At 40.2% G+C, this 25,346-nt stretch overlaps 1 protein-coding gene and 1 long non-coding RNA gene across 2 annotated transcripts in view; one reads left to right on the top strand and one right to left on the bottom strand.

Annotated features, from left to right (window-relative positions):
* The window catches only part of LOC109038378 (atrial natriuretic peptide receptor 1), a 405,535-nt gene that overhangs the window by 29,168 nt on the left and 351,021 nt on the right, over nt 1-25,346 (bottom strand). The window contains exon 20 of the mRNA XM_072306602.1: nt 23,238-23,306. Coding sequence (XP_072162703.1) covers nt 23,238-23,306 — 69 coding nt within the window. The remainder of the gene's footprint in view (nt 1-23,237; nt 23,307-25,346) is intronic.
* On the top strand, nt 48-7,322 carry LOC109038380 (uncharacterized). The gene is made up of 2 exons (XR_002009579.2): nt 48-4,256; nt 6,984-7,322. It is a non-coding gene; the product is annotated as an uncharacterized lncRNA (long non-coding RNA).

Genomic DNA, 25,346 nt, shown 5'->3' with positions numbered 1-25,346 from the left:
ATGAGGGGTGTTGTCTTGACTCTCAGTACAAAGGGACTCTACTATGGAACGCCGTTAGTGTCAAAACCCTTTTCTCGCGCGCGCGGAATTTTTTCTGGCGCGCGGAATTTTTTTTCGACGCGCGGAAAGAAAAAACCCGTTTTCGATGAAAATCTCTGAATTTCCGGATTCCGCGCCGGTTTTCGATATATTTGCGCCGTTTGTGTCAAAACTATTTTTTCCGGCGCGGCGCTCCAAATCTGTTCCGCGCGCGGAATTTTCGATGTATCGATTCCTGCTCGCCGCCGGCGCGGCGCTCCGAAATCTGTTCCGCGCGAAGAATTTTCGATATATCGATTCCTGCTCGCCGACTGTTTTTTCCGGCGCTGCACCAGAAAATAATTCCGCGCGCCACTTTTTCGATATATCGATTTTTCTGCGCGCGGAGAATATTATCTCTCTTTTGAACGATTTCCATTATCGATCCTCTGCGTGCCCCTGCCGTATGTGGGTCGTGTAAACAAACGCAGATTGATAACACAAATGATCCAAACAACTCGAAATCTCTTAATTTTAATTAATTTAAATCCATTTTCGACTTCAACCAAGCATTTGGCAATAATATTCATCGTATTTTACAACCTGGAGCCACGGCCTATCGGCTCATTTTAAGGTGCATTCTGAAAATCAGTTTTACAAGTCCAATGTCCAAACCCAGACTTTCTTCTTTCCCTTTTTTTTAACCATTCTCTTTTCACTTTCGCCTCAAATCAAATGTTTTGCAGTTTTTTTATCTTAAGTAAGTGGTCCTGAATTCATTCAAGAGTTAGAAGTTCACGATTTATTTAGTATTATAGCCTTTTGACCTCTTAAGCTTTATCGATATGATCTCATGTAGTTCGAGGTTTCTTTGGCCCAAACCAAGTGATTACTTACACATCTGATGTGAGTCTCATGGCTCTTCAAATTCGCAGTGTAGAATTAAATCAGAGACTACAGTTACTTAATCCAGTTCTGCTCTCTTGTTCAATGTTTGTCATAAGTGTTTGTTCGTGTCTGTTCTTTATAAGTGACCACTGTAGTGCATATACACAGTTATGCTATCGGTACAGGTATTATTTCTTGTTTTCTACAGTCAGGACTTTCTCTTAAGCGCAATAATTTACCAAAGAAATTCACCTAGTTGCGTAAATAATTTGGTGTATAGATATTCTGTTAATGTCTCCTTGCGGTGATGCAAAGTTTCTGAGATCTGTCATAAGTGGATTTTGCATTTAGACGGTCACTCTTGCCTGATAAAATTACTGCTCTAGCAGCTTCTAATTTATACTTTGATCTCTGATTCATCACTAAATGACACTCGTGCGGTGTCATTTATCTTTAATCAGTTCAAAGCTATTTCGACAATGAATCATCAAAGGTCCGATCGAAGAAGGAATTTTCTGGTGAGTGCTGCGGCTGAACCGACATCACAACTCTACTATCGAAAGCATCAACCAAGACATGATCATTCGTCTGGAAGTGGAAATATTTTGCAACTCATCAGCAGGCCGATTATTGAAGGCTTAGAGCAACCCGACAAGACAACAAATTCCGATATATTACATGGAGAAGATAGGGCTATGTCTTTTCATATCGGGCTGACATAGTTTCAATAATCAGGTAGCTGGTAGTTTAACAGGTAAGATTTGTAAAGTCACTTAGGTATCACAAGTTACATTCGTATCTCTTGTGGAACAGTGTTCGTAGGTATGCTTACCTTTGTGGAGATTAATTGATAACAAAACGAGCATATCGATGTCATAGCCTAACTAGAAAACCATGTACGTAGATTTACAAAGTTTCAGACTTTCTGTTTCTCTTCGATTATAAAATCATGCAACGAAATGTTACAAATGTCATCCCCAGATAACCTTAACCATGTTCCTGACTTATTCTTATGGGAGGATGTAATTCTATGTCTTTTCAAAATCCTTCCATCCGTCTGTACCTGAGAAATTCAGTAAATCAGCCGACTTTCGGACTTTTAACCAGAATCGTCGGCATCTTTACAATTGAAATGATTCTTAGGTGTTTTTGAACAAAGGCATTTTATTAAAATTTTTGTTGGACAGGTTTGATTCACCCTGAATTCTTAAATAGGGAGAAAAAAAATATTTTCTTCACTCTAGAAAGACATGAAACTGACCAAGCTGTAGGTGAGTAAGTAGTTTTTGATTACTTCATTCCATGAAATGTGATGAGCCTTGTTGCTGCAGGAAACACAACATACTAGCAGGAATCCTCAAATAAATTTTCTATCTTGTACAATATCTGTTGATACTTAAATATTTGATGATACCTACGAAGTACCAAATTTCTGAAAAGACACTGGGAATACCAGCAGAGTCATCTCAAAATTTTCTCTCAGGAACAAAACTAAATATTGTGGAAGTTTCCTAAGAATGCTCTGAAGACAAATTTACTTATTATTAATAGATGAAGTGTAGCCTGCTACATATCATGTCGTATTCCTCATCAAATATACATGCAGGTGAGTAGATTTTGAAATTTTGAGCGCACAATTTGCTTAAGAAAGAAGCGAGCACTACCATGATTTCCACTTACTATTACCACTTCCTCATAAATTTTTATAAGTTGATGCTTTTGAAAGTTGATTTGTGATGTCGGTTCAGCCGCAGCACTCACCAGAAAATTCCTTCTTCGATCGGACCTTTGATGATTCATTGTCGAAATAGCTTTGAACTGATTAAAGATAAATGACACCGCACGAGTGTCATTTAGTGATGAATCAGAGATCAAAGTATAAATTAGAAGCTGCTAGAGCAGTAATTTTATCAGGCAAGAGTGACCGTCTAAATGCAAAATCCACTTATGACAGATCTCAGAAACTTTGCATCACCGCAAGGAGACATTAACAGAATATCTATACACCAAATTATTTACGCAACTAGGTGAATTTCTTTGGTAAATTATTGCGCTTAAGAGAAAGTCCTGACTGTAGAAAACAAGAAATAATACCTGTACCGATAGCATAACTGTGTATAAGCACTACAGTGGTCACTTATAAAGAACAGACACGAACAAACACTTATGACAAACATTGAACAAGAGAGCAGAACTGGATTAAGTAACTGTAGTCTCTGATTTAATTCTACACTGCGAATTTGAAGAGCCATGAGACTCACATCAGATGTGTATGTAATCACTTGGTTTGGGCCAAAGAAACCTCGAACTACATGAGATCATATCGATAAAGCTTAAGAGGTCAAAAGGCTATAATACTAAATAAATCGTGAACTTCTAACTCTTGAATGAATTCAGGACCACTTACTTAAGATAAAAAAACTGCAAAACATTTGATTTGAGGCGAAAGTGAAAAGAGAATGGTTAAAAAAAAGGGAAAGAAGAAAGTCTGGGTTTGGACATTGGACTTGTAAAACTGATTTTCAGAATGCACCTTAAAATGAGCCGATAGGCCGTGGCTCCAGGTTGTAAAATACGATGAATATTATTGCCAAATGCTTGGTTGAAGTCGAAAATGGATTTAAATTAATTAAAATTAAGAGATTTCGAGTTGTTTGGATCATTTGTGTTATCAATCTGCGTTTGTTTACACGACCCACATACGGCAGGGGCACGCAGAGGATCGATAATGGAAATCGTTCAAAAGAGAGATAATATTCTCCGCGCGCAGAAAAATCGATATATCGAAAAAGTGGCGCGCGGAATTATTTTCTGGTGCAGCGCCGGAAAAAACAGACGGCGAGCAGGAATCGATATATCGAAAATTCTGCGCGCGGAACAGATTTCGGAGCGCCGCGCCGGCAGCGAGCAGGAATCGATATATCGAAAATTCCGCGCGCGGAACAGATTTGGAGCGCCGCGCCGGAAAAAATAATTTTGACACAAACGGCGCAAATATATCGAAAACCGGCGCGGAATCCGGAAAGTCAGAGATTTTCATCGAAAACGGGTTTTTCCTTTCCGCGCGCCGAAAAAAAATTCCGCGCGCCGGAAAAATATTCCGCGCACCAGAAAAAATTCCGCGCGCACAAGAAAAGGGTTTTGACACTAACGGCGTGCCATACTCTACTCCCGCTCTGTGATCGCCTGCTCATTCGTAGGGGGTCTTTCTTTGCCTGCAAAAACGCTCAATCACCAACGGCCGGCTACTGAAAATCCTATTGTGTTCTCGTTTGTGAGTTTTTATTTCACATTATTTACAATTGTACTTCTGTGGAAAGTTTCTTTATTCACCCACGACTAAACACTAGGTAAGTAAACATTATTCATGTTCATTTTGACTGTTGTAGAATAACTTTTGTGTTCAGTCGAACACAAAACCCATTCCATGCGGACACGGATACAAAGCTATACATATTTCAATCTCTTGAAATCCTCGAAATATGACTTGCATTCCGTCTCATTCTATCAATGTATGAACTCTGGAAAGAATTCTGTCTGTGAGATGGGCAGGAACTTCACTTTCCAATTTCCATCTCTCTAGCATGACTTGATCCGTCATGAAACCTAACCTTGCTAGTTCAACATTATCCTCCGCCAATCTGTTTCTAGTGCTTAATATTCTGATTTCTAGACACATTTTAGTGATTGTGTCACATTTAGTGACAGTGTGGCTACTGCCTAAAGAGGGTTATTCATATAGGCGAAAAATGTACCCAGCCCGGAATGTACGAAACTTTGTGAGCTGATAGTACTAGTTGAGAGAGGCTTATCCCTAGCTCCGTTTTTGCAGGAACCCCAGGGAATCAGCGTTGCCATTTTTTAAAGTCGTAACCTTCAAACACCCATAACTTTCGCAGAAATGCAGTTACAGAGCTCGTATTTACACCAAAAGATGCAAAAAATTACGTTCTATCGACCAATGCCAAAGAAATTTTAATTTGACTCCATTGTTGCCACGTTTTGGCCATTTTTTTAATTTTCGTAATTATTTAAAATCACGTTACCGCCTAAAAAAGTGTTTGCGGTTGGTGGGGATTGAATAAAAACCTGTCGGAATTATTGTTCGTTCGATTCCGCATCCATCGATATATTATACTTTTCTGAGAGACTTAGGGAACACGAGTTATAGCGATTTGAAAATTCGGCAACACGCCCTATACCCCGATATTGACGCTCGTTTAGGTACGTTTCGCAACTCCGTGTTAAAGCAAAACGCCTAGAACAAACCAAACTCGAATAGTCAGTTCATGTTTTGCGCTTTTTTGAAACTTTCACATGATTTTTAGGAATTCAAGTAGCGGCGGTGTTGCCGGTTTTCAATGAAAACCACCGCTGCCATCACGATTTAAAGTAGTACTCATTTAATCTTATCCAGCTACATTTGCTAACCTAAACTGACCATTTGCGACATGGTGTTGAAAACATTGCCTAATTTCAGTCGGAATTCGCGTAGAGGCGGGGTTGCCAGTTTTCATGGAAACCGCCACCGCAATCACAAAAAAAAATGTATTACTTATTTAATCACGTTCAGCCTTATTCTGTAGTTGGAATTGTTTATTTATCGGATCGATGGTTTCTTCTATCCCTCTGCAACGGCAGTGGTGACCGACAGTACCGAGATATCGATATTGTATAGAGATCAAGAGCAATGGATCTAGGCCCCTCGCCAAAACTACTCATCGGACCGCTTGAGTGATTCGGTAGCTTTAAATTTCGATATCTCGTTACTGTCGGTCACCACTGCCGTTGCAGAGGGATAGAAGAAACCATCGATCCGATAAATAAACAATTCCAACTACAGAATAAGGCTGAACGTGATTAAATAAGTAATACATTTTTTTTTGTGATTGCGGTGGCGGTTTCCATGAAAACTGGCAACCCCGCCTCTACGCGAATTCCGACTGAAATTAGGCAATGTTTTCAACACCATGTCGCAAATGGTCAGTTTAGGTTAGCAAATGTAGCTGGATAAGATTAAATGAGTACTACTTTAAATCGTGATGGCAGCGGTGGTTTTCATTGAAAACCGGCAACACCGCCGCTACTTGAATTCCTAAAAATCATGTGAAAGTTTCAAAAAAGCGCAAAACATGAACTGACTATTCGAGTTTGGTTTGTTCTAGGCGTTTTGCTTTAACACGGAGTTGCGAAACGTACCTAAACGAGCGTCAATATCGGGGTATAGGGCGTGTTGCCGAATTTTCAAATCGCTATAACTCGTGTTCCCTAAGTCTCTCAGAAAAGTATAATATATCGATGGATGCGGAATCGAACGAACAATAATTCCGACAGGTTTTTATTCAATCCCCACCAACCGCAAACACTTTTTTAGGCGGTAACGTGATTTTAAATAATTACGAAAATTAAAAAAATGGCCAAAACGTGGCAACAATGGAGTCAAATTAAAATTTCTTTGGCATTGGTCGATAGAACGTAATTTTTTGCATCTTTTGGTGTAAATACGAGCTCTGTAACTGCATTTCTGCGAAAGTTATGGGTGTTTGAAGGTTACGACTTTAAAAAATGGCAACGCTGATTCCCTGGGGTTCCTGCAAAAACGGAGCTAGGGATAAGCCTCTCTCAACTAGTACTATCAGCTCACAAAGTTTCGTACATTCCGGGCTGGGTACATTTTTCGCCTATATGAATAACCCTCTTTTACACCCAGCACTAAAATAGTCTGCATGTAGGAGTATCATGGATGTCAGATCTGGGATCTTGCACAGCTAGTTTTGCAGAAAACTTGTATTCATACTTGGTGAGGCCAGGACTACACAATTTTGAAGGTAGGAAAGGCATACTTTTTCCTGTATTTGGTGTGGAGCGCTGAATCTAGTTCTCCGCAGCTTGACCATGTGTCTAATAATCATACCTATATCGACGGTCAAGTGTTTTTTGCCTTTCTACCAACACATTGAGTTTTTTCAACTTAGATCAATGACTGAGGCTAAATCCGATCATGGAAATCTATCTGAAACAATACAATAGCCCACTGCGTAAATCATTTAAATGTTTCATTTTATTTTCATTTTCAGAGTGGACAACCCTGATATTTCTATTTCATACCTTACTTACTTACTTCATTCCTGTTGGTTCAATCACAATGGCAACAACATCAATCATAAATGTGATGAGCTCCCAATAGTCAAGGTATCTTCGTCTGCGATTACGATGAATTGGAACCGATAAATCCAACGAGAAATAACTCCTCGTAAATGTTTGTCTGCTGTTTTGTACCAAATTTAATTATTTCGAAAAGTGTAAAGATTTTCAAATACTGTTTAACTATCCACAAGTATTCATTTATTTTGTTTCTATGATTACTACTACATTTTAAATACTAAGTATGAATAAAGCTTCTTTTGTTCTTGAAATTTTGCTTTCAACGTATGTTTTTCCAATCGTACTTTCTGTTCAGTTCCATGGAGAATGGATATAGGTACCAATGCATATCATGTGCAAAAAATGATTCAGACAAATAAGTATTCTCTTTTAACAGTTAAAACCATGCCCTTTTCAAAGCAAGCTGCTTGACAGCAGTTCAGTTTTGTATTACGTATGTAAGTAATGTCCTTTTGAATCTCTCTGAAAAAATTGTATACCTAACTTTTTACGTATAAAATGAGTCAGCTACAGCCATACAAGTAGGTGTCAAATTGCAATGCCATGCAACAAGAAAGAATCGCAACATTTTGAGAAAAAAATACTGTCCATTGAGACTTGCAACGTCTTGATGCTATCGTGTTTTCATGGCTTTGAATATTGTTTTTAACGACTAATTTTCATCGTAAAATTTAGGATATTGAAAGGAAACACCTGTCTCTTATCCATCCTAGTGGTTTTCGATCATAGGCATGTTTTTTCTGCTTTCCTCAAGGGCAAAAGAAAAATATATTGCTTCGCCTTTCAGCAGTGGATGAAATGAGCCCTGAATTCACTTCCTCAAGGACGTTGAAAGAAAATTTACAACGGACCATCCAACGTTTCCAGCTAGTAAAAATATACTATCCACTTTTCCTGACAGCAGTACCTAAAACGTAAACAATTGAACAAAAATTCGCTGCTTTTTCAACTATACATGAGTAGATGAAAAACTAAAATCAAGTAATCCTGTTTAAATCTGAACAAAGCAATTTTTTTCAGTTTTGTCATAATGTTTTAAGTAGCTATCCTCGTGAAAAGTAGAAAATATATTTGCACAAGCTGGAAAGGTTGGATGGGGCATGGCAAATTTTCTTTCAACGCCCTCAAGGGAGTTAATTCTGGGCTCATTTCATCCACTGTTGGAAAGGGAGGGAGAACTATAATAACACTTTTATGACAATGTCCACACGATATCCAGTGAATATTTTGCGGATTTTACGAATATCCTGAGGTCATCCTGACAACATGCTGTGGACTTTTCAAGGATTTTTTCAAATATCCCTAGAATGTCCACACAATATTTTGGGGATTTTCAAATATCCCCAGAATATTCTGGGGATTTCGTTTTGTCTCACGAAAATGTTCTGAGAATGTTTTGAGAATATTCCGGAATATTCTCGCAACATTGTCAGAATATCTTGAATTTGCCTCGGAATATTATCAGAACGTTCTCAGAATATTAGGCTGCTAACTGGGACAGTTCCTTATGGACAATTATTAGGGAGCAACAGTCATCACCCTAATTTCGGCTGTTGACCTACCTACATGGTCGATGATGAGCTTCGGGTGACGTCATAAGTCAAACAAGTTCCCCAAACGTCGGCCATTTTCGGCTTGTTTGCAAAACAAAACTACCAACCTGTTGTTAAACATCAACCATGTAGGTAAGTCAACAGTAGAATGCTGAAGTCCCGAAAGTAAAAGTTTCCACAATGGCCAAGATACTAGTGGAGGGTCTCTTGTCTCTGGTTCCGAGTCCGAGCCCTTCGCTGCGCGATCGCAGCTCGCTTTTCTTGGCCATGTCTTGGCCCGTCACCGCACCGCAGCGCGCTGCTTCTGCCTCCGATGCGCTATCTTGCTCCCTCTTTCCGTCGCGATTGTAGCTGCTCCTTCGGAGCAAATGCCCTTAAATTCTATAAAATTTCGCTCACTTGATCTAATTAGTGATGAATTAGAAAATTCTCAAACATGTTTAAAATGCAGAAAATTCTAACTTTCTAACTTATTTTTCTAATTTCTAATTTTAAACTCAAAAAATTCTAAATAATGTAGAATAAAGACTACAATATCTCAAATAAGTGGCAAAATTAGGAGTTAAGAGCATGGAGCCGTCCTCTAATGCTCAATAACATTCGAAACAAGTTGAGTAAACGAAATCATAAGTAAGAGAGAAAGTAATAAAACCACAGTTTTTTAAGACGTTCCATCAGATTTCATCCGAATAATAGAGCAAATACCGTAAAATTTTAACAATTTTCTAGTGAGGCTCCCTGAGGAGGGGAAAGAAACTACGTTGACCCCCCCCCCCCCCCCCCGGATGGCGAACGCTAGAGCTTGCCCTGTCACTAAACCCACCGCACGCCACTGGGGGGGGGGGGGATACTTACTTATTGAACGCCCCTCGTATATCAATTCTGAAAGAAAATAGCAAGGTACGATTTCTATAAGGGAAGAAATTTCGTCCGTTTTGGCGTATCTTGAAGCGTAAGGTCACAAACGGCCCAATGACGACGTGAGGTTATGGGCCGCGGCGCGGCGGGGCTGCGCAATCACAGCATTGCACCGGCATAGACGAAGGGACGGATAAACTGGGAGGGGGATATCCGGCAGAAAAGCACCCATATTTTCTATCCATAATGAAAATGTATTATACCTACTTTTTCAATGTAGATAAGGAAATATGAGCCATACAAGGAAGCGATGAAAAGAGTGACAAATAGTTTGTATAATTAGGAGCGAAAGTGAGGAAAATTTGCCTTAACTACAGAACAGCCCTGAAAATCCCCGGGACATGAAAGCTGCTATTGTCGACATACCTGTTGATCATCAAGATAGAAAATTTTTACCCGCCGGAAGTACCGGAAACCACTGGTATTTGAGTGATTAAAAAGATATATACGATGTTGTCGAATAGTAAGCTCTCTACGCGATCAAATGCGGTTAGTGTAAATTTAATTAGAAAAGTTGAAGACTTTGATGAAAAAAAATTGCCCCAAATTCGGGAAGTGCTATAAGTGTTTTTCTATCACATGAAATGTTTGCACATGAATGTCAATGACAGTGCGTGGAAAACCTCTGATCTGGTAAATCCAATATTGAATGAAAAATGGAGAATCCCTGTGATACATGATACATAGTATCCATGTTTTGAAAAAAAAATTGAATTTTTATAAGGGGTGGAGGCGCGTATTAAAAAATGGTAGCCGTCGATCGCTGGTTCAAGAGAATTTGGTAACAGATTTTACGGCAAAAATCGACATGTTATTGCCTCGATTGCCTGGCCTCACCCACCACGATATATGACACATTATTGGCCGCCCATTTCCGTGGTTTCCTCAGTAGCCGGGTGGTCAAATGCTTCGTTTACCGCGCCTGAGAGCGGGGTTCAAGGTCGGGTTACACCTATTCTTGTCGATCGGCTGATATTACATTTTTAAGCTGAGTAATTTTATGGTACTGCAATCTTGCTTAAAGCAATATCGAATAACACGTCGATTTTGCCGTAAAATCAGTCGCCAAATTCTCTTGAACCAGTGATCGACGGCTAAGTACCATTTTTTGATAGGTACACGCCTCCACTCCTCATAAAAATGTAAACATTTTTTAAAAACATGGACTTTATGTATAACAGGTATTCTCCATTTTTCATTCAATATTGGAATTACCAGATCAGAGGTTTTCCACGCACTGTCATTGACATTCATGTGCGAACACTTCACGTGATAGAAAACACTTGGAGCACTTTCCCGAATTTGCGGCAATTTTCTTTCATCAAAGTCTTCAACTTTTCCAATTAAATTTACGCTAACCGCATTTGACCTTGTAAAGGGCTTATTATTTGACAACATCGTACTATCTTTTTAATTAGTCAAATACCAGTGGTTTCCATTGTGCCGACAAAATCCCGCGCGACAAAATCCCTCCGTATATGAAAATTCCGCGCGATAAAATCCTGCGTAGATCCCGCATTTTTATAGAAATGCGCATGAGGCTTAGCAACGACGGAGAATGGTGAAAATAGGTGAATAGGAGACAAACCAGTAGTTTCGAATGTAAACATTATCTGGCCAGTCATGTTACAACCACTGAAATGTGGAAATTTGGAAATGCGTCGTGTCAAAAACTGTCAATATTGAATGTCGTGCTCGCATACCTACCTACTTACAGCTAGAAGATGAAAAAATTAAAAAGCTAAATTCTAAACTAAATTCTGTTAGGTAATTGTAATTTTTTATCATTTTGACATGGACTCAACACAACTGCTCTATTCTTTTATCACACTCGGTCACGCAACCAATTTCCCAATGCTCTCGCCATAAAACTCCCAAGGGTCAGCTCAAGGAACATGGAACAATGAAAGGTAAAATTCCTCACTTTTATGGATACTTCTTCATTTATGGCAGAATTGTGTCCGCGGGATTTTTTTTAGTCGGGATTTTGTCGCGGCGGAATTTCGACCGCGGGATTATATCAGTAAATCGTGGTTTTCGGTACTTCTGGTGGGTGAGAATTTTCCGTCTTGATGATCAACAGGTGCACTGTTAAAAATCGATGATTTACTCTGAGTGAATGGTCGGCGTGAAAAAAAAATCCGGCGCGAATTTTGCGCCGCACTCTGAGTGAATAAATCAGAGCGTAAATGTCACCAACGACGGACGAATTTGTTGAGCTCCCTCAAGTAGCGTGAATTCAGCGACATCTGATATGAGCGTCGAATGGCAAAGTGGTAACGCACACGTCTTCCATCGCCGCGACCCGGGTTCAAGTCCATACTGCGGCAGATCCGTTTTACAATGGACCACTAGACAAGGTACGAATTTAAGCGATCTGATACATGTTTCTTAACCGGAATTACACATAGAACACGATTCACACAACGAAAATTACTGAAACCAACTCCTAACGAAGATATTAACGTTTTTATTACACATTGGTTACGAGGAATTTGAACTGCCCGCTCACAAGAAACTCAAAGCTCTACGTGAGTCAAATCGCCCACTACAACGGTTTCAGCGAGCTTCTCAATCGAGCAATGTTCATTTCCCACCATGTGTTGTTCAAGCTATTAGCAATTTGCTATAACTGAGCCAAAGCGTCAAGATTGAGGTTGCCAGATTTTTATATCGCAGAGACTGTCATGATAACGTTTAGCGCGCGATGTGAATCACGTAGAGCATTGAGTTTTCATGAGCGGGTGGTTTGAATTCACGCATCAAGAATCATTAAATATCTTCGGAAGGAGTTAATTTCGGTAATTTTCGTTGTGTGCATCGTGTTTTACGTAAAATTTTGGTTAAGAAGCATGTATCAGAATGCTGAAATTCGTACCTTATCTAGTGGTCCATTGCCTGTCAAATTTTCAGTCCGGCCAGAGCGCGAAATTCGCGCCGGATCCATGCACTCAGAGCAACAGGTGGTCAAAATAGCTACTTAGTAAGCGTGAATTGCGAGCCGGGATTTTAAAACAGTGTATGTTGACAATAGCAGCTTTTATTTCCCGGCGGGGATCTTCAGGGCTGTACTGTAGTTAAGGCAAATTTTTCTCACTTACGCTCCTGATCGTACAAACTATTTGTCACTCTTTTCATCGCTTCCTTGTATGGCTCATATTTCCTTATCTACATTGAAAAAGTAGGTATAATACATTTTCATTATGGATAGAAAATATGGGTGCTTTTCTGCCGGATATCCCCCTCCCACCCCGCCGTCCCTTCGTCTATGCCGGTGCAATGCTGCGATGCGCAGTCCCGCCGCGACGCGGCCCATAGCCTCACGGACGAATGTAAGTTGAGTCCCAATGCATTGAGGTCATTGGGGGAGAAGGTAAATCGAGTCCCGACTCCTAATTGGTGGTACGTAAAGTGAGTTCCGGTACCATTATCACTGTATGTGTGAGGATGGGAGAGTATGCGTGAGAGGCAAGAAATGAAGTAAATATTTGTGAAGTTAAGTGATTGTAAAAAGCTTAAATTTTATCTGCAAGTATTCACGATTCATGGTTACTACAAAGGTCGATTTGTTCCATTGGTTTTCTTGTTATTGCCTGACAAAAAAAAACTGATACGTACGCAACAGCACTTCGGTTTGTCGCCAAGCGCTGTGAATATTTAGGTTTAAAGTTCCAACCGAAAGAAGTTTTTTTGGACTTCGAAGAAGGTACTTATACACAAAGCAGCTCGTTGAGTATGGCCGAATGTTAGACTTAAGGGATGTCGCTTTCATCTTGGACAGAGTTGGTGGCGCCACATACAAAAGTGCGGCTTAGCGACCGTGTATTAAAGACTCTCGATCTGAACTCAGCAATTATTTAAAATATTTCTTCGGCTTGTCATCTTTAAGTGACGGAGATGTTAACGATGCCTTCGTATTTTTATTTATTTCCACTACTATTCACTGTTCACCAACGCAAATACAGTGGGACTCAATTTACCTATAGGGGATTACTTGACGGGACTCAATTTACCTATGGGTGATTAATTGACGGGACTCAACTTACCCTCAAAAGATCGTTTGGGACTCAACTTACCTTTGCCCAGCCTCACGTCGTCATTGGGCCGTTTGTGACCTTACGCTTCAAGATACGCCAAAACGGACGAAATTTCTTCCCTAGAAATCGTTTCTTGCGATTTTCCTTCAGAATTGATATGTCCCTTGCCAAAATTTTCGAATTTTGGATTTAGGCCCTTTGAGGCACGAGTTAAAATTGTTTTAACACGTTTTCCTTTTAGGGAGTTCATTTAGAGACTAGGTACATAGAAACTTTTTTGGGGTTGACCAACTTGATTTTCGCAAAACTCAAAAATAAGGTACACCCTACCCTAGGGTGAGACTTATTTTTTAAATCGACAAAACCAAATGTTGCACGGTCTTAAATGGTTCCTTCTATGTGATAAAAAAAAACGGTAGCCAAGAGGATTTTGAGAAATAAAAAATGTTTAACCCGGAGCGCACAGAGCCTAAACATCGAGATTTTTCCGTGTATTATTATTATTATTATTATTTTGTATATTTTTGATATTTTTGCCAGCAACACGGATTTGACGCTAGATGTCCAAAAATTGGTACAAACCTAGCGCATACCTTACTGATTAAGGGAAAATTTTTGTTTTTCTACCAGGTCACTCTCACTTATTCGCTCGTTTATTGCCCAAACTCTCCGCTCGGAAGCTCTAAAAATCGAAATTTCGCCGTTTTTTAACGTATAGTGAACTTTTAGAGCAACCTATAATGGGAGTAAAAATCCGAAAATTTGTGGGAAGCAAGTCCATACCATCAGTATGGAAGGAAAAATGTCAGAAAACTCCCAGGTCTTTCATTTTCTGCCAAGCTATGCCCACAATGGTGGAGAACCCGTCAAAAATAGCTCAATTTTGACCGTTTTTTCGCGTTCGGAAATTTATTGGACGCCCTGTAATGACAATGAAGGTCCGAAATTTTGTGGAAAGTAAGTTCATACCGTTTGTATGGAATAAAAGATTTTACTTGGTTTCTACGTCTTATATTCTTCGTCCTGCGATACCCGAAATGGCAGCGAAAACGTCAAAAATAGGTACCTCAAATTGGCCGTTTTTGGAGAATTTTTTTGAACACCTTGTAGTGGCAGTGGAGGTCCGAAAATTTGTACAAAGTAAGTTCATACCCTCCGCAAGGAATAAAAAAATCTACTTGGATCCTATGTCTCCTACATTCCTCGTTGTGCGGTGCCCGCAATCACTTATTCGAAAACGTCAAAAATACCTCAATTCGTCCGTTTCTTCAATGGCGAAATTTATTAGACACCCTGTAATTACTCTGGATGTTCGAAAATTGGGGGAAAGCAAGTCCGTACCACTAGTATGGAAGGGCAAATTTCAGAAGATCCATAGATGTTTGATTGTTTGTCGTACGGTGCCTTCGGATACACAAATAAGTGAAAAATACCTCCATTTTGACCGGTCTTTCGCTATCAAACTTTAATAGACACCCTAAAATGACAGAAGATGTCGAAAACTTTGCTGAAAGTAAGTTCATTCCATCTTCATGCAATACAAAATTCTGCTTCGTTTCTATGTTATGCATTCCTCGTTGTGCGGTTCCCGCAATAAGCGTATCGGAAACGTCAAATATACCTGAATTCGGCCAATTGTTTTTTTACCGAATAACTTTTGCAGACACCCTGTACAGTGGCGTAACGGACTTCCGCTGGGCCCCTCCGCAAAATTTTTTCCAGCCCCCCCCCCCCCAAGTCGATAAAATTTCAAAATTATCTTCCCCTCCCGCCCTTCTCCCTCCCTCGCTCCTTCCCGTCTTTCCTCTTATGGTCGGGGCCCGCAGCACGAAAATTTCTGTAAAAAACAGCCTTAACCACCAAAAATATCAAAATGGCAGCAGCTTATATCTTTTTACCTTTAGGTATGGTATTTGCAGGATTGAGCCTATTTTTACGTTGTATCCTTAGGTTGAATTTGACTCATTTCTCACCGTCCCGGATCCCGTACCCGATTAAATGGGACCACTAAAGGATCAACGATCTAAAGTGGGGCGGGGGCCCAGCCCAGACCCAAGGATCTTTAGGGGGGGCCAGGCCCAAGAATCAAAGGGCCTTGGGGCCATTAGATTCTTGGGCCTCCCCCCTCCCAAAGCCCGAAATACGAGAAGTGACAAAGAAAGAGAAAATTGTCTAGTAATCACTGAGTGGACATTGGAAAGCAGGGACCCTCCAGCGAACAAAAAGTTAGGAACAGTCCGAAAGAAGTATGAAAAACCCCGAGCTAACAATAAAAATCAGAGGACGAAGCCCCATCTCTGTAAGTAGAGGCCAAAAGTTTGAAACCAAACTTGAGCATCAAAAAGAGAGAGAGAAAGAAAATCCCGGCGGCCGAGGGAGGGCCCCCTAGGCGCCTGGGCTGGGCCCCCCTGCATAGCAGGGTCTGCGGGGGCGCCCGTTACGCCACTGACCCTGTACTAACAGCGGAAGTCCGAAGCTATGTAAGACGCTAGTGTTGAAAGAAAGCAGTGGATAAATTTAGGTATTTTTGAAGTGTTCGCCTCACTTTAGGGCGTCTGGCGACAACAATAAAAAATGTAAGGGTCTTAGAAAAATTGCCGTTCCTTAGTGAAGTACAACATATATTTGCTTGCACTTATAAGAGTTACCGATGTCATAACAGGGTACCAAAAAAAATTCTCACACCAAAAATTTGGCGGAATTCAGGTATACTTGACGTTTCCGATACGCTTATTGCGGGAACCGCAAAACGAGGAATGCATAACATAGGAACGAAGCAGAATTTTGTATTGCATGAAGATGGAATGAACTTACTTTCAGCAAAGTTTTCGACATCTTCTGTCATTTTAGGGTGTCTATTAAAGTTTGATAGCGAAAGACCGGTCAAAATGGAGGTATTTTTCACTTATTTGTGTATCCGAAGGCACCGTACGACAAACAATCAAACATCTATGGATCTTCTGAAATTTGCCCTTCCATACTAGTGGTACGGACTTGCTTTCCCCCAATTTTCGAACATCCAGAGTAATTACAGGGTGTCTAATAAATTTCGCCATTGAAGAAACGGACGAATTGAGGTATTTTTGACGTTTTCGAATAAGTGATTGCGGGCACCGCACAACGAGGAATGTAGGAGACATAGGATCCAAGTAGATTTTTTTATTCCTTGCGGAGGGTATGAACTTACTTTGTACAAATTTTCGGACCTCCACTGCCACTACAAGGTGTTCAAAAAAATTCTCCAAAAACGGCCAATTTGAGGTACCTATTTTTGACGTTTTCGCTGCCATTTCGGGTATCGCAGGACGAAGAATATAAGACGTAGAAACCAAGTAAAATCTTTTATTCCATACAAACGGTATGAACTTACTTTCCACAAAATTTCGGACCTTCATTGTCATTACAGGGCGTCCAATAAATTTCCGAACGCGAAAAAACGGTCAAAATTGAGCTATTTTTGACGGGTTCTCCACCATTGTGGGCATAGCTTGGCAGAAAATGAAAGACCTGGGAGTTTTCTGACATTTTCCCTTCCATACTGATGGTATGGACTTGCTTCCCACAAATTTTCGGATTTTACTCCCATTATAGGTTGCTCTAAAAGTTCACTATACGTTAAAAAACGGCGAAATTTCGATTTTTAGAGCTTCCGAGCGGAGAGTTTGGGCAATAAACCAGCGAATAAGTGAGAGTGACCTGGTAGAAAAACAAAAATTTTCCCTTAATCAGTAAGGTATGCGCTAGGTTTGTACCAATTTTTGGACATCTAGCGTCAAATCCGTGTTGCTGGCAAAAATATCAAAAATATACAAAATAATAATAATAACGGCCCAAAAGGAACTAAAATGAACAAGAAAGAAAGTAAGCCCCTATGGCAAAAAAGAATTGAGTTCAGAATCCAAGATCTGAGGAGGAACCTTTCAGTACTAGCTAACTTCAAAATAACGAGCAAGGAAAAAGGACAACAGACAACCCACAAAGTCCAGTCAATCCTGGATAAACACCGCGGAAGGAGAAGAAAGCAGTATAGACAATGTAATGGAGCAACTGAGGCAACGTATTGCTGTCTTTAGCCAAAGAATAAGAAGATACCAGAAAAGATCAAATCAATTCTCTCACAACAGAAGCTTCGAAACCAACTGCAAAAGCTTCTACAGGAACATCAAAGGTGACTCCTCCGACATCGGTGAAACCCCAGAGAAAGAAAAGGTGGAAGAGTTCTGGAAAGGAATCTACGAAGTCCCTACTCAACACAACTCGGAGGCTGGGTGGATCAAAGACTCAGAGGTCACGAACAACAAAATGGAATGGACAGATCTCGGTGATGATGAACTGATAACTACCATAAAAAACCTTGCAAACTGGAAAGCACCCGGCCCAGATAAGATACAAAGCTTCTGGTTCAAAAAAATCCCTAGCATCCATAAGTACCTAACAGCCGAGTACAATAAATTACTGAACGGAAAGAATTCCCACCATGGCTGGCCAAAGGGACTACATATCTGATAGCAAAGAATAGAGAAACGGCAAATCCCAAAAACTATAGGCCCATAACCTGCCTCAACATAGCGTATAAGATCTTCACGGCACTCTTGGCCGGAAAAACGTACAAATACCTAGAAAGTGCCAAACTACTCCCTATAGAGCAGAAAGGGTGCCGCAAAGGAGCTAAAGGGTGCCTTGACCAACTCTTAATATCCAAAACCATCATTGAGGACTGCAGGAAGAACAAGAAGAACCTATCGATCGCATGGCTGGACTACCAAAAAGCCTTCGACAGCATGCCTCACAGCTGGATCATCCGTGCACTGGAACTCATGGGAGTGCACCCGAATATAGTAAACGCCTGTAAGAACATGATGGAGCACTGGTCAACATGCATCCAACTAAGAGGAAAAACAGATACAATTATCACCTCTGAAATTAAAATAAGACGAGGAATCTACCAAGGGGACGCGTTCTCCCCCCTTCTGTTCTGCGTTGGATTAATACCCCTCTCTACACGACTAAACAACATGAACAATGGATATAACATCAAGGCAGGCCATAAACAACTGACGCACCTCCTGTATATGGATGATCTGAAACTGTTCAGCAGCAGCGACGAGAAACTGCAAAATCAACTCGAGACGGTGAAAGAATTCAGTGACGACATAGGTATGAAATTTGGCCTAGATAAGTGTGCCAAGGTAACCTTCAAGAAAGGTAAATACATCCACGGAGAAAACATGGATATAGACGTCGACACCAGCATCCGACAGTTAGACCCAGGTGAAACATACAAATACCTCGGAATGGAAGAAAGTATAGGTATCAACATAAGACAATAAAAGAAAAGGTAAAGAGAGAATACATACGTCGAGTAAGAGCAGTACTAAAGACAGAGCTAACGGCAAAAAACAAGATAACTGCAATCGGAGCGCTAGCCGTACCCGTTCTACAGTACGGATTTGCAATTCTGAATTGGAAAATAAAAGAAATAAAAGCGCTAGACATAAAAACAAGAAAATGTCTGACAATGCATAAAATGCACCACCCATCCGCAGACGTTGACAGGCTATACGTGAGCAGAAAACTAGGAGGACGAGGACTTAGGCAAATTGAATCAACATACAAATCTTCCATCATCAATGCGAAGTACTACCTCCAGGAAAAAAAAAACGAAGACCCTTTTCTCAAAGCCGTATATGCCGTCAACCTTGCTCTAGACAAAGACCACATTGCGAAAGAAGCAAACAAGTTTGAAGCCGAGCTCGGAGAAAACTTTGAAGTGGCCCCCATAAACAGCAGAAGCAAAAATCAAAAAGAAAATCTCAGAAAGCATCAGAACCAAATGGAAAGGAAAGATCATGCACGGGCAGTATCCACTGATGCTAGAAAATGACTCTATCGAGGGTAATCTCTCTACCATCTGGCTCAGTAAAGGTGTACTAAAAGCAGAAACAGAGAGCCTAATTGTAGCGGCACAGGATCAAGCCTTAAACACAAGGTACCGAGAGAGGAAAATCCACAAGAAACATGTGAATAGCAAATGCAGAATCTGTCACCAGTTCGAAGAAACCATTGAGCACATAACATCAGGTTGCCCAATTCTAGCCCAAAAGGACTATATCGAGAGACACGACAGAGTATGCACCCAACTTCACTACAGCCTCTGCAAAGAATATGGAATCGAAGTCGACGCAGATAAATGGTATGAACACAAACCGAAAAACACTGCAACAACCAGAGATGGAGAGACAACGATCCTGTGGAACTTCCCTATCAGAAACCGATAGAACTGTTGAGGCAAACAGACCGGACATCATCCTACGTAGGAAAGGCCAAACGTGTCTGCTGATTGACGTCTCTATCCCAGCAGACAGGAACATCACAAAAAAGGAAGCTGAGAAGAAACTAAAGTCTAAAAGACCTAGAAGATCGAAATCAGCAGGATGTGGAAGACCAAAACCCGAGTCATACCCTTTGTGATAGGAGCTACCGGAGCGCAGTCTCTAAAGACTGGACTAAACTGAAGAACGAAATCCCTGGGAAACATTCGCTAGTAATTGGCCCAGAAGTCTGCTGTGTTAGGCACTGCCAGAATCCTCCGGAAGGTCTTAAGCTAGGTGGAGCAGCGCGAATACACCTTGAACGTTCCCACACACCAAAAACCCCTCTACCGCCTACCACCTCAGGAAAGAAACCTTAGGCAGGCGTCCTCCAGACACCTACCCTGCCTCGGTTCCTTAAAACAGGTATCCTAGTCCGTGACGAGCCACCCCCCAAGGGGGAATGAAAAAAACCACCACCCGGCCACCCAAACCACAAACAGCCCCTCATTACCTAGGAGCATTGTTTGCCCTGTGTGAGGGCTTAAAGCAACCCAGCAAAGCTGGTGACAGCAGTGAATATGAAAAAAAATAATAATAATAATAATAATATATAATAATAATAATAATAATAATATAATTAATAATAATAATAATATTATAATAATAATAATATAATACCTAATAATAATATATTTATTAATGCAACAGCCTCATGAAATTCATACAAATTTATGAGCTTAACACTCGTCAAATAATATAATGGAACAAAATTTAACATCAAATAAATGTAACAAAAATTTTAACAAACAATAAAAAAAAACAGTAAATGAAGAACTAAGACTTAAGACTTAGGGGACTTAACATTCAGGCAATTTAGGGATTGGGGAGATTGCGTCGAGATATTCTTTTAACTCGTAAAAAGGGTTTTTCTATGAAGTAATTTTTATGTTATTTTAGGATTAGATTTGAATTTTCTGATTTAATGAAAAGTTCTTTTAATGGCTTGGGAAGCTTGTTAAAATATCTGATACCTCTGCTACCCCCCCCCCCTCTCATTCCATTTGTTCTTTGCCGTACCCCCAATATGTCCCGGTCCATCCCAGTTTATTATCTTTGCAATTGGTGAAACTTAAATCTTTATTCCCGTTGGTGACACTGTGAAGGCCAAAAATACGGGAACCAATCAGAAATGGATTCTTATTGTCTTTACTCTCAGTATTAAGGGATTCTACATTAGACCGATTAATTATTTCGCCATGTTTTGGAGACTTTTTTATCCCAATGAGGCCGATATGATGGCCAATTTCTCGACCCAACCTAACAAAATTGATTCCACTAAAAACTAATTGTTTGTGGGAACCAAGTTCTCTTTTCCCGTATATGTGGATGATGACAAAATCTAATATAGAAAAGAAAAAACAGAACTGAACAGCATGGAGTGGAGGGAGGCGATAGTAGGGTAATCTAGTAACGCAAACTTAGCAAACCGACGTGAATCTTAGTGTTAGATGAATCTGACTTTAATGATAAAGAAAAGTTTATCGGCCGATATTGAACCAATTTACAATCAACAATGATATTATCTACGAACTAGGTAGCGATTAATCTCCGTTTCTGGAGAGTGCTTCTAAGAGGTAATTACCCTAAATGATGCTATTACAGAAGATACCATATTAGATTGTATACGATACACAAGTACTTATAATGCAATCCGTGGGAGGCAATCTATGCAGTGCAATCGGTTCTGAGGGTACTCGACCGGTTCTGGTTTTTCATTCTTCCTACCGGAGCTCCATTAGTAATGGATCAAATCCTAGAACCCCTCATTGCATTGAATGAGGGGAGCTCGCTGAGATTTTTTTTATAAAATTCGAAAATGTAAGAAAAAACATGGTCATGTAAGTATTTCTTCTTTTTAATACTTTTTTTTTCTTTTCAAAAGGAACTAACCCCTCTCCTCACCAAAATTCTGAGATGCATCAGGAAATGCTGAAAATTGAATAATGCGTTATAAATGGTATTACATTTTGATCGACCTCGCTTCAGTAAAAGTGCCACTATACTAGTGTGAGTGCCACACTGACCTATGCTGAGAGATCCTATTGCGACGGAGGGTTCGGATGGAGAGAACTCCTTTCTCCTACAATCCCAAGTAACATTTTTCAATGTAAAAATTGCAAAAAGTTGAAACAATGTTGGTATTTGTTGCAACAAAGTTGCAACTTTCGGTCAACTTTTGGTCGATAAGTGCCGATTTTCGGCGATGTGATCGGAAGACAAAGTTGCAACCTGCTGATATTGCAAAATTGCTGAACCAAAGTTGTTTAAAATCTAAAGATAGGCAACCAGCAATACTTTGAAGTTGAAACATATTTCAACTTAATTGCAACTAGTTCCAACATTAATAACTCCTTTGGGGGAGAGAGTAGGCAATCTGCACATCAATCTATTAGTTCCAAGATTCAAACGATTTCGTTGCAAGTTGTTGCAACCTCTGCTACTTGGGATATATTCCGTACTCCATCTCAGTCAACGACTCGAAATGCAGTCGGCCTCATTGGGATAAAAAAAAGTCTCCAAAACATGGCGAAACGATCGGTTTGATGCGACCCGCGCAAGCCAGTTTCGCTGCTTGAGTTCGATCCCCCCCCCCCCCCCCCCCCCCGGGTATATTCTGAGCTGCATCTTGGTCGACCTTTCAAGATGCAGTCGCAATCATTTGCATAAAGAATTCTCCAAAACACGGCGAAAGAATCAGTTTAATGCGATTCGTAGCCGCTGAAATGGGTGGCGTTAACAACACCCCTCCCTCCTTCCCATAAGGCAAAATTGTTCAGTTTTTTAGCTTGGGTGGTCCCTAGCCTATTTAGAGGATAGAATAGAATAAAAAACCATTAAAGAATCTTATAGGTAGGCGACCAATAAATCCCGGTGTCATAACTACCAATTATATGCTGAATTGGCAACTTTGACCCACATAATTGGGGGGGGGGGGGTAAAACTTGGAGATAGGGAGAGACGACCATTGACACTTTTGATCAGTAGGTTAAGACTTACAACATATAAAAAAAGTAGCCGATTTCACCGAGCCCAGTTTTCCCATAAGATTGGACCGTCGTCTTTCTTTCACGAATTCGACCACGCCGCAGCTCGTGTGGCCTATACTAGGATGGAAGGTGAACTTATCCGGCGTCAAAGTTTAGTAGGTCCTCTGGTTTGGTAAGACGCTGGTTTTTAGTGTATTTTGAGTGAGCATGCCACTGCTCGGCGATACCGCTATTCGACTTAGCGACTTAATCTCTACAGCTATAACAAAATTTGTTTCCATTTTATTGATCACTTACCTTGTAGACGTCGTAAAATCCAATAACTCGATCAAATGTGCTGTACAAGTCGTTTAATAGGTTAACAACCTAGGATAAACAAACGTTAAGAAAAAAATTAACCCTTCATTGTGTGCAATCAATAAAAATGTCCCTCAACTCGAAACATACCAACCGGGAATAAAATCAAAGCAGTGTTTCATCTCGAAATTTTTGTGTGTCGAAACTTATTAACTGGTTTTATGTACTTACAATATAAGAAGACTTTGCTTTACATTCTGCGAATGAATAACTTGGTAAAGAAACTGTCCCGAGAGGACATAGGATTTTGCAGATGGAGTGCCAGGCTTGAAGCGAATGCGAATCCTCCTCCGATGCTCTGACGGACTATCGAAGGACTTTTCCACAAAGATGTTACACATTAATTAATGGAGCCCATTAATCTTATAAACAACAAGAGTTCTGGAAAAGCATGATGACGTCCTGGGTGATCTGATCTATTATGCTGTGCAATCGCTCACATCATAAGCTCTTGTTAGCCGTCAATTGAGAAAAGTGTAGTTTGGACGCTGCGAGAAAAACACTGTATTTTCCAACTGCAAAATACACTTTTAAATATTGTGAGGCAAAGAGGATCTTACTGCGGTAATGAATAAACCATGATTAGACTTCACATAGGAGGCAGACTGAGCGAGCTATCTGAAGAAATCTGCATAGCCCCAAGTAGCAGTGATCGCGATAAATTGCGATTTAATTGGAGAATGTATCGCGATTTTATCGACGTCGCGATTTATTGCAATATTATCGGGAGAAAAATCGCGATAAATTGCAACAAAATCGCGATATTATCGAACGCGATTTTATAGAGATAAAATTGCAATAAATTGCAATTTTTCATTAACGCATGAATGACGCATATGAAAGATGTTTCTATTCCGCCGCCGCCGTTTTTACCGAGATCCGTTGGTAACTTAACCATCTCATTTTTTTTTTATCAATTATTAGTATAATGTTACAAAGACAGACTGGTAAGCTTACCTGAAAACCGGTATTTTTACTGATTTTTTCAGGTAAGAATACCACTTTTATTGGTAATCAATCCCCGGTAACTTTACCATTTTATCTCGGTAATTCTACCACAGTCGATAAAAACTATTGGCGTTTTTCCCAAGGTCCATCGGTAACTTTGCCATCTCACTATTATTGGTAATTTTACAGAGACAGAATGATGAGATTACCAATAGAACCTTATTTTACCAACCGTATTTCAAGGTATGAAATAAAATACAGAGGAGGGAAAATTTAAAAAAAAAAAAAAAAAAAAAAAAAAAAAATCCAATGAAAAATCGGTGTCAGTCAACGCAAAGACATAAGTTGTGAGGTTGCGAAGCGCCGATCCATGTATAAGAGGCTTCAATTCGCACACGCAAGTCATATAGCGGTCATAGCATAGTGACAATGTGCTGGCCTTCCACCGTAGCGATTGGGGTTCGAATCCCCGAGGAGGCTCCGGGGATTTTACGCTCGTCTTCGTCAAAGGACCTGACGGCTGAACCTAACGGCAATCGGCTGATAACTTTAACCCCTTTTTTTGGCGATTTTATCAATCGCTAGGATCATCAACATCTGAGCGATCATCCTCGATCTTATCGCGATAAAATCGCAATTTTTTCGGGCCGATAAAATCGCAATAGAATCGCGAAAAGATCGAGGATAATCGCTCAAATGTTGATGATCCTAGCGATTTTATCGCCGATAAAATCGAGGATAATCGCGACTTTATCGGCGATAAAATCGCGATTTGTCCGTTGAAAAATGCTACTTGGGGCTGGGGAACAAGACGACCCCCGATGAATTTGGATGCAAAACCATGAGATTCAGAGAAAGATAAACTCAAGTCATCACTTTTCTTTATCTGTCTCCGTTCATGAGCGTAAGGTCGTGCAGTATTGGGGAAAAAATTGACAACAATCATCGCATTAAGGATAGACTGAGCGTTGATTGAAAAAATGCTGTATGTAAAATGGTAACGTTTCACCATGAAGCTATACACATCACTAATTAAGACTCTGTCGATCCATGAGCGCATAGAAATAGTTTGGTGTTATTGGAAACTAACTTTTCTTGATA

This window comes from Bemisia tabaci, chromosome 1, assembly GCF_918797505.1.
Source record: "Bemisia tabaci chromosome 1, PGI_BMITA_v3".
Lineage (NCBI taxonomy): Eukaryota > Metazoa > Arthropoda > Insecta > Hemiptera > Aleyrodidae > Bemisia > Bemisia tabaci.
This window is presented reverse-complemented; position numbering and strand designations above follow the sequence as displayed.